The sequence below is a fragment of the Malurus melanocephalus genome, unplaced genomic scaffold (genome assembly GCF_030028575.1).
Source record: "Malurus melanocephalus ecotype Western Australia unplaced genomic scaffold, MMel_1.1 scaffold_81, whole genome shotgun sequence".
NCBI lineage: Eukaryota > Metazoa > Chordata > Aves > Passeriformes > Maluridae > Malurus > Malurus melanocephalus.
The window spans coordinates 101489-111785 of record NW_026623313.1 but is presented as its reverse complement, the minus strand read 5'-3'; the positions used below and the strand labels follow the sequence as shown (position 1 = coordinate 111785).

Here is a 10297-nt window from a genome sequence, read left to right as displayed (position 1 = left end):
GGCCAGGTGCCCGCAGAGGAAGAGCACAAACCCAAGYCCAGCTCCCCATCTCTCCCAGCACCGCTGCAACCAGACCCGAACCTGTTTGTCACTGAACAATTTATTAGGTTACATACAGAGAAAGGATGGGACAAGGATTAATTTGGGGCAGTAGGGGCYGAGGGATGTGATGGGGTTCTGCAGGGTTAAGGGGCAGTGAGGACCGACTCCTCTCCCAGCTCTGCCCAGCCCTGGGGTTTGCTCGGCTCCAGCCTTGCTCCCCTGGCTGGAGGGGGACCAGCCCCTGCAGCAGACCTGGGCCACACACCATCTCTCCTCCTCCCCACAGTCAAGCTGTGACCGTGGGCCAAGGCAGGGTGCCTGTGGAGGGTGCAGGGAGCTGCATTGGCATCGACCCYGCATTCATGCATGGGCAGCAGCCTCCTGAACCTGGAAAGGGGAGGGCAGTGCTTTTTCCCAGCCCTCAGAGGCTACTGCAAAGGGAGTCACAGCAGCAACAACGACATAGGGATGACAGAAACAGCTCAACAGGAGGGCAAGGTGTTTGGCTCTGTGGCCCCAGCTGCTCAGAGCTGGTTCTATGGCTTCCATTTGGGTGCTGCTCACTCCATCAACTCAGTCCTGCTCAGGGCCAGGTGGCTCAGTGATGCGGATATGGACAAAGAGCGAAGAGGGTGGGATGCTGGTGCCATCCTTTGAGAGGAGATGGATGTGGCGATATCCTGCAAGAAGGACAGCAAGGTTCTGCCTAACTGGAGTTCTGCCCTCCTCTGTAGTTCCCAGCTGAGCCCCAGACATGCTCATAAGGCTGTCCTGGGCCCCCCAGACCACTGGCCAGCAACCACTCACCAGGTTTGATGTTGGCAAAAGCTAGGGTGAACTGACCCACGAAATCATTCCTGGAAGTCTTGTCATAATCCTCCACCACAAAGCGGATGAGGGCCAGCTCAGGCACATGGAGCTGAAACTGCAGTGTCTCATCCCAGCGGGGGTTAAACCCTGGGAAGGGAGATCAGGTGCTGAGAGGGTGAAGGRCAGCAGGGACTGTACCTGGGCACAGCAGAGTCCCTGATATCACTGTGGGTCTCACCATTGTTCTCGATGTACTTGGTCTCCTGGTGTGCCTGGTCCGCGGGGACCCCGTAGATCTCCACACGCACCAGTGGGTCAATGATGGCTCCCTCCTTGCTGTTGGCCACTTTGGGCAGCTGCTGCCCGCTGATTACCTGCASAAAGGGGCATGAACGCCCTGAGCTGGGGAGGAGCCAGATTTATCTGTTGTGATGCTACTTGGCTTCCAGCATACTGCCCAGCAGTGTCCCCATCTGTCTGGGACCAGCAGAGCCCCAGGACACTGTCACCACTACCATGGTGGTACCTGGATTGTCAGGGTGATGGGGCCAGGGCCTTCCCGGCTGCTGGGGTCAGTGGGGTTGAAGAGAGTCTCCTTATCCCTCATGAAGGGTGGTTTGAGCACGTAGCCACAGCAGCCATTCTGGCTGAAGAGCCCATCACACAGGTCCATCTCCRTGCCTGCTGTCTGGAAGTTCAAGGCCACTGGAGGGAAGTGGCAGGGAAAAGGGTTCAGAGCAGCGTGGAGACACCATGCCCTGCTTTGAGCTGAAAACCAGCCTGTCCCTATAGCCTGAGGGATGGGAAATTGCATAGGGGAATAAAGCAACAATGCCTGGACACCCCCAGGGCAGACCAAGAGCTGGCAACCCAACCCAACCCAACCAGCTCCAGATGGTCKTAGCTGGTACTAACACAGGTATTGATGGTGGCATTTGGCACAGGACTCAGGGCATATCCCCATGTCCCCAGCCCACAGCCCTGGTGTACCCCGGCCATACCAATCTGGCACCCCACGTTCCACATCTCCTGGGGGCTGTAGTTGGAGGAGTCGGTCCGCATCCCGCTGGGGTAGATGCGTGTCAGCTGCCAGGCATTGTGGCGGACAAACTCATTTCCTAGGGATAGAGCATGAGAGCCACTTGTGGGAACATTCTCTGGCCTGCACAGCCACCCACATATCCGTCCATCCATCTATCCACTCACCTACTCATCCATCCATCCATGTATCCACCTCTGCACCCACCCACCAATTCCCATCCCTCTYCCTGCTCAGGAATCCAGGTGTCCTGCCTTGTTTTCAAAGCCAATAACCTCATTGCCTACCAGAGCCAAACCCTACAGTACAGCCCCACTGGACCCTATTTCCTCCAGACACAGTAGGAACCCCAGTGTCTGGAGGCTTTGACGCTACACACGAGGAAGCCACCTGCCCCCTCCACTCTGTCCCAGTCCCCTGGTGCCACTGCCCCCTTCATCTCACCTTCATCCCGGATGAGTTTCCTGGCCTTGGCCTCAGAGAGGGAGGAGATCTCAGAGGGCCGGGAATGGCTGCGGGCCTCCTGGAAGCCGTGGAAGGGCACGTTCTTGCAGTAGATGACACAGTCAGACAATGCTTGTGCCACAGTCTCCTTGTCCTTCTGCAAGGCAGAGCCACACTGGGTTCCTCCTGATGGGAGCACCACCCACCAGCACCCACCCAGGCCAGGGGCTGTAGAGCCAGGGCAGACAGGAGCAGCCAGGGGTGTGCTGGTGAGCAGCAGCATTCCCAGTATGTATGAGCAGTCTTCTTGCCAGGAACAGAGCAAGCAGGGGACCTCCAGTATGTTGTCACCACAAAAAGGGGACTGGGGCAGAAAGGGCTGTCCACCCTGCCTGGTGATGCCCCTGCAGTCTCTATCTCTCCTCCATGCAGTAGGATGTCACCACAGCTCATAACTGTCCAGCCCAGGCCACCTACCTTTGCCCTCCGCCTCTCCTCCTCTGCCTCTGCCCCGTTGTCATCGTCAGACACATCGGGTGCCTCRTCCCCTGGCCCATCCAGGGTGTCCTCCAGCCGCCCAATCTTCTTGCCCTTCAGCAGGATCTTGTGCTTCAGCTGCTGTGGGGTTGGGGATAGAGAAGMACCTTGAACTACCCAGCAGCTCCAGGGGGCTTGTCCGCTGGGATYCTGCACTGCTGGAGGCCAGCACAACCATCTCCCTTCAGCTCCCAGGAGGGGATGGGATAGGAGGGCTTTCCTCTACTGTCTGGTTCTGCAGAGCATTGGGAGACAACCCTGAGGACAGCTCTGGCRCCTCTGTGAACACAAGGACACAGTATCCCCAGGGTCCTCTAATGCTCCAGTGGAGCAGGACATTGCTGGAACAAGTTGGCCTATCGTCTGAACAGGAGATCTACCTCCTTACCCCACTCTCGGGCAAGACAGAGATGCCCTGTACAGCTGTGTTCTGTCCCTACCTCTGGGGATGGGAGCTGRGTGGGGACGTGCCCATCAATGGTAGCGGTGAGGAGCTGTTCCCCCAGGATGTCCTTGAGCTGCTGGGCCAAAACTTCCTGCTGCTCCATGCTGCAGTGGTTCTCCAGGGACAGGATCACCGGGTAGTCCGAGGTCTGAGGAACAACATGCACAGAGGAGATCAGCCTTGGTGGGGCTGGTGAGCTCTCACARGGGCTTTATCCAGGCGTGATCAGTGCCAGGATGGAGCCCCTTGTGTCTTTTTGTTCTCCCCTGAGACCTTCACACCCCTCCAAACCACCCCACCCTCACCCCTGCACCCCCAAAAGACCATGTCTGTGTGAGTCCCCACCCCCTGGCACAGCACACTGCAGGCTGTAGGTCAGACCCCCAGTRTTGTCCCACAGAAAGTGACACAGCCACCCTCCTCTCCCACAGAGTGATCAGTCCTGCAGCATCACCAAGTGTGTGAGCCTCAGCACATGCCCCCTCCAGGGACCCACCACTACTATGTGCCCCACCCACCCAGGACCACCCACGACCACCAGCACCTGGGGAAGGGTGCCTTACCTTGAAGGCGTACTTCCCCAGGGTGCTCACCACCTCCCGGAAGGGGATCTTGGAGGTGAAGGTGTGGCCGTGGTACACCATGGGCTCCCCATTTGGCCCGTCCCAGCAATCCACCTCCAGGCATCGGCAGCCCCGTTTCAGAGCCCTGAGGGTGGGTTGTCACCCCTGGGACCCTGCACTCAGCCAGGGAACCAGCTCCCTGCCCTCCCCTCTGCCCGTGGTTGTCACCCCTAAGGGACCAGGGGACACCCACCAAAGGTGGGGATGCTGCTGCATGCAGGGCAGGTAGAGCTGGGCTCAGCATCTTTTTTGCTGAGTACCACATTGCAGGGCCAGAGGAGCAAAGGAGCTTCTGGGTTTACTCCATGGAGCTGYTCAGGACATGACACTGGGGCAGGAGGGGGTTGGAGGGCAGCTGGAAGGGAGCAGTCCCTTTACCTGATATAGCCTTCGATGCTGCTGTGGCCCCGGAGCTGATCCTCTATCAGATAGGTGTTGTGGGAGGAGGAGATGAAGTAGTGGCAGAGTGGCTGGCTCATGTCCTGCCACAGTGCCCGGTGCTGGGGGTTGAAGATGGAGCCCTCCGGAGAGCAGAGGTACATGAGGAACCCATCAGCACTCAGTACATGGCGAGCCCGGGCTGCAGGCACAGGGGGAGGCTCAGCAACAGCCAGGGACATGGAAGAGACAGAATGGGGGCAAACAGGGCTGCTGATGGCTCCCGGAATCCCCAAACTGATGGGCACAGCTGCTGCCAGAGTCTGGGGTGCAGAGATGCCACAGAGCAGTAACTTTGGAAAGGTGGGCAGTGGACCCCAAAGCTGTAACTTGTCCACCATGGCTGGTCAACCTTCTACACCAAAATGATCCAGGGATGGACCAAATAAAGGGGAACTACACCCAGATCACACCAGGGTGAGTCTTCCTCTTGTGCCCACTAACAGCAGGATGGGGCTGGGAATGCTCCATCCATGGAACTGTGAGTCAATGACCCCTCCTTGCCCCCATACAGAGCACAGCTGATTGAGCCAGCCCTCACCTGTCTCTGATGGTTCATACTTGTCAATGAGCTCCATGGCCAGCTCCTCTGTGCCTTCATCCTCCAGCTGCTCCTGCCGCAGGAAATCCACCAGCTCCAGCAGTGTCAGCTTCTTTCCATCCTCAGAGAATTCCTGGAAGAGGCTCAGCACCTCCTCACGCTGTGTCAGGGCCTTGTAGAAGAGTACAAATTCCTCCCCTTCCAGCGTCCCCGACTCTGATTTGTCTGCATCCTGCAAGGGAGCAACCCAGCATCCAGATGGGGCAAAACAGGATGTCCTGGCCACCCAAGATGCTGTGGGGGAATTCTCYCACCCCAAACAGATGGCACAGAGACCCCATGCCAGTGGCAGGGGCAGGCATTGATCAGCGTGGGAATGGATGAATGCACAGATGRAGGGCTGATTGGGTGGACTGGTAGATAAATGGATGGGAGGAAGGGATAAAAAAACAGATGGCTGGTTAGCTGGGTAAACAGATAGTTGGATGGACAAATGAATGGGAGGAAGGAAGAGCTGCCTTGGTTGGTTGGTGTAATAAATAAATGAACAAATGGGTGTTTGTTTGTTTGTTTGTAAGGAAGGAAGGAAGGATACTTTTGCAAGGTGTTGTGCAGCTTGTTCCAGCCCTTCCAGTTCCTCTCCAGCCCCTTCAGGCTCTYGGGTGCGGTGCTTACCTGGAAGAGCCGCAGGGCATGATCCTCATTCATGTCCACATTCATCATCTTGAGCAGACGCTGCACCTCCTTGAAGTTCATTCGCCCATCCTTATTCTTGTCAGCTTTCTGGAACCAGTCACGAACCCACGTGCAAGAAACCAGGGCAAAGGTTAAGGGAAAGGATCCTAACTATGAGAAATGGARCTGGGGAGTAGCAGAGGGATGTCTTCCTTTTCCTGCGCCCTGCACTGATGCAGATGGTGAGACACAGAATAGCTGTACACATGCTGGGGCAAGGCTGGAGATGCAGCACCTGGGGGGTGATCAGCAATGGCTGTGGGTGGCAGAGTGATGCTCTCAGGAAGGATATTGGTCTATCTTCTCCCTTTGGTCCATGGTGGTGGCCACCTCAATGAGCTGACGCAGGCCCTGGACCCAGCACTGTGCTTCCTCCGCMGAGCCAGCAATGAGGTCCAGGTTTCCACGACGGCCGTAGAAGACAATGGTGAAGCAGCGCTCAGGGGGGAACTCCTCAGCCAGGCTCTGCAGCACCTCTGACTGGTGCCCTTCCCGCACCGTCTCCACATCGCTGATGGAGACTGGGGCAGAGGGAGGGGAGGCCTGTCTGTAGGGGACAAGGACCACAGGGCAAGGGGTACCGCCCACAGACATCTATCCTTCCAGTCATCCCTTCTTCCATCCATCCATCCATCCATCCATCCATCCATCCATCCATCCATCCATCCATCCATCCATCCATCCATCCATCCGTCCATCCATCCATCCACTGAGCTACTCATCTATCCATTAACTATCGAGCTATCAAGTCAGGCAGTTATCCATCTTCCCCTCTCTCTGCTTACTCCTTCACTGGCATCCCAGAGGTTCTATTTGTATTGGCTGCAATTTCTGCTCAGCCTTTTTGACCCATGGGTCCTGCTGGGGCAGGATGTTTCATGGAGAGGTGTGGGTGAGTAGAGACCACACATTCATGCAGAGCCTTTCTTAAATGCCTCAGCTTAGCAAGGAGGGCCCAAGAATCTCCTACCTTCACATCCCTGTTCACTCTGAAACCTATTGATGGCCCCATGGCCAGCACACAGCAGCCAGTACTCACAGGCAGACTCAGTTTTTCCTGTCCTCTTGGACTGRTACCAGATGGTCATGCAGTCTTCCTGCAGCTTGAAGTAACGCTGCTTCTTCCAGCTCTTGGACTTGACTTTGCGCATCAGGGTCCCCTGCTGCATCTGCTCCAGCGTGTCAGTGAGCTGRATGCCTGGGGGCAGCACGGGCTGCATCACTGAGGGTGGGGGTATCCAGGTACCTTGTTTCCTCTCACCTCGGGATCCCACATGGTCCCTCAATCCGTGAGGCAGGAGGGGCAGACCAGAAACAAACTCCCTTCACCACAAGGGTGCAGAAGGTAATTCCCCATAAACCTTTCCCGTCCACCCTTGGCGCTTCCAAGCCCACATGCCAATGGCCACGGTGGGGTAGGTATGCTCCTGAGTGCAGCAAGGTGAGCTCAGCCCAGAGGCCAGTTTTGCCTCGGCATAAATCCTGATGGCCCAAAGCCCTGCCCTGCACCCGTCCTCCGCTGGGGCACTCACGGGCGTTGCACAGCAGCGATGCCATGGCTCTGCCTTCTCCACGCTGGCAGCTGTTGGGAAGGGAACAGAGAAGGTGACTGGGGAAAGCAAGGTCAGACTCTCATGCTGTGCCCAGTGCGGTCCAGCCTTATGCACATGTGTGCAAGGTGTGTTTGCCCTGCCTGCATGTGAGCACACCTGTATCTGTCTCCTGCTGGGTCATTGCATTCCTTAAGTGTCGAGTTCACCCCGCCACACTCATGAAATATTAATCTGTGCTACCGGGAAGCTGGAGCTCAAAAGGTGTTGGTGGAAAACAGAAAAACTTGCCAGCACTGACGCCCCACAGCCCAGTGGGTACCAGAGCCCTGCTGCTCCCAGGTTGCTACTCCTAGGGAAGAAGCAGCTCCTGGAACCAGGAAAAACTGCTCCAGCAGTGCCCAAGAACAGCCTCCACCACCTAGGAAATTACCCCAACCAGCAAATTTGAAAGCCAGGGAGAGGCATAGCTGTGATAGCAAGGAAAGGGTCACAAAGCAATGACCCTCAGCTCCCACAGCTCCTCCTGTCAGGGAACACCAGCACCCCGGGTGACTGCACCTGCAGCTGTACAGGGAGCACACTGCAGTGAGTGGAACTATAAATACTGCTGGACAATGAGGCTCTGATTGGGCTGTTGAGACTTTAATTAGACTGACAAATCACTGGATGCGCCTGTCACCCAGGTGCTGGAGTTGGGCCCTTGAGAAGCGGATGCTGCAGCCRGTGGGCTGGGATTTGGGTGCAGGAGGGGAAGTACTGTGAGTACCGGACTCTGTGCCAAGGTGCAGGGGTGACAGGCGTGCCCTAGGCCCCTGACTCAGCACAGGCACCGGTGTTGCGGGGCTGGGAATAGCTGGTGCCGTCAGCACGCAGGCAGCTGCCAAACCTCGGTGCCAGACCCCTGTGGGCTCTGGGGCCAGACAGCAGCCACCCCTGTCCCTGCATGTGGGACAGCAGAGCAGAACAGCACTGGCCAGGGCTGTGACCCTGTTCTTGGGAGACATCCTAGTCGTGGGACAAGCTGTGGATGGCTGTCCCCAGGCCACACAGGGACAATCCCCACTCTTGGGCACCTCCCATGTTGCTGGAGACAAGGAGCAGCTGGGGTGCCATTCCAAATGCCTCCCAGTTGTGCCCAGCGCTGGASCTGTGCCTTCCCAACACTGGCCTTTCTTGCAGGGCTCAGATCACAAGGACTTGCATCCCTCYACATCCAACCCACAGGGCACTGACCCACTGGCCCAGGATTTGCAGTGCCTGCACCCACAAAGGGGGGGTGACACCACGCTCCTCTTGTGCCCTGCAGAGCCATGACACTGGCCAGCACAGCTCCAGGAGTGCCTCATACCCACCCCTGCAGTGRGTGCTCAGCCCCTGCACCCCATGGGCCCTCAGGGCACCAGGGGAACAATGCCAGTCACCCAGCTGCCTGCTCCCGCTTTCCAGCAGCACCCGCCTGGCACAGTCACTTGGCACAGCTGTAGCTCCAGGTGCTCACCTGCTCTGCAGCCCCTGTGCAGGGGAAGATGGGCATGTCCTGGGGAAGCTGGGATGGAGAAGCAGGGAAAAATGCCAGACTGAGACAGAAATGGGCTCAGTGCCATCAACAGTTCTGTCCTTTTTGCACCCTGCCAAGCATGTGTACAAGGTGGCAGCATGCAAGGGAGCAGCTTGCAGCCCTTAGGCCCACAACCACACTAAGCATTTGGAGCTAAACTTCTCCCCCAGTGCCAGCCCTTCCAGGCTCCCGGCATGGCCCAAGCATGCCCAGCCCCAACCATGGAGCAGTGCCTTCCCCACAAATGCAGCAAAGAAYGGATGATCCCTTCCAGCACAAAGAAGCACAAGGAAGGGAATATGGATACAAGGACACAGCCGTTCTGCTCTCCCCCATTTGTGAGGGATGCCCTGAGCCCCTMGCAGCCTGGCCCCACGCAGGCCCCCTTGCCCCAGTCTGAGTAACACTGCCGAGCAAGTGGGATGGGAGCCAGGGTGTGGAGAAACCCAACCCGAGAGTTTCCCGCAGGGCAGCTGCCCTGCTGCCAGGAACAGCCCCAGCTACCCCAGCACACCCCGAGCCATCACGGTGTCTCTCCTGGTGGTGACAGGCCCCAGCAGAGCTGGAGGGACAGTGGGCGAGAGCACTCGCTCCCAGCCGCTCCYGCGCGGAGTCCCCCGGCAGAATAAAATGTCACCATACAGGTGACCGTGCCAGAACAGGGAGGGATGCCCACACCAGCCCTGGCTCCAGGCACCCCCACACCTCGCTGCCGCGGTGTGCTCACAAACTGCCCGTGTCCTAGGGCTTTGCTCAGCCGGCAGCTGACGGGGTCAGATGGGCTTGGAGGTGAGGTGGGGAACGGACAAGGGGTTCGGGTATGGGGCAGCAAAGCCCGAAGGACTCGGGGCTCAGGGGACAAATCAGACCTTATGGCAAAGGAGACAAATCCGCCGGCACTTCTCCTCCTGCCCCGCGCCACCCCAAGCGTGCAGCTCCTCCAGGGAGCGCAGCCCAAGACAGAGCCTGGGGGTCCCAGAGCCTGGGGGTCCCAGAGCCTGGGGGGTCGCAGCCCCGTACCCTCGCAGCCCCGTACCCGCCGCCCCCTCCCCTCCGCAGGACGCCGGCTCCCCGCGGAGGACCGGCCGCCCAGCGCCGTACCCGCTCTCCGATGCCGCTCCGCTGCGCTCTGCCGGTGCTGCTCCGCCGGTGCTCCACCGCCGGCGGCCGCACGGAGCCGGGGCTGCCCGGGCTGCCCGCCCCTCGGCAGCGCCTGGGCGGCGAGCCCTCCCCCGGCCCCCCGCCCCCGCGGGACGCCCCCGGCCCCGCACGCCCCGCAGCCGCCGCCTCTCAAGGTCGCTTCGGATTAAGGTCACGCCGCTCCCGAAGCGGAGAGGGGGGGCGGGTAAAGAAGGCGGTGGTGGGGCCGGCAAGGTTGGAAGCACTTTGCAGTGCCCCTCGTTTGGGGTTGAGGTCCCGTTCCCGTTCTCCGGTTGAGCCTGTCTGTCCCCAGACTCGCTTATACCCCGGACAGCCCAACCTCCCGATCCACAGTGTCCTCACTGTGTCCCTGTTCCTTGCCAGGACGCGGT

General features: G+C 58.8%; 1 protein-coding gene across 1 annotated transcript; it reads right to left on the bottom strand.

The window, feature by feature from the left end:
• Positions 1-87: 87 nt before the first annotated feature.
• PLCD4 (phospholipase C delta 4) lies at positions 88-9984 on the bottom strand. The gene is made up of 16 exons (XM_057367561.1): positions 9867-9984; positions 7187-7236; positions 6694-6852; positions 5947-6175; positions 5595-5724; positions 4920-5151; positions 4319-4520; positions 3881-4025; positions 3313-3465; positions 2813-2953; positions 2336-2492; positions 1854-1970; positions 1379-1557; positions 1091-1226; positions 850-999; positions 88-722 (listed from the first exon to the last, which is right to left on the bottom strand). Exons 2-16 carry the CDS (start codon positions 7209-7211, stop codon positions 616-618), a joined length of 2262 nt encoding a protein of 753 aa, XP_057223544.1. The 5' UTR covers positions 7212-7236; positions 9867-9984; the 3' UTR covers positions 88-615.
• Between the last annotated feature and the right edge of the window lie 313 nt (positions 9985-10297).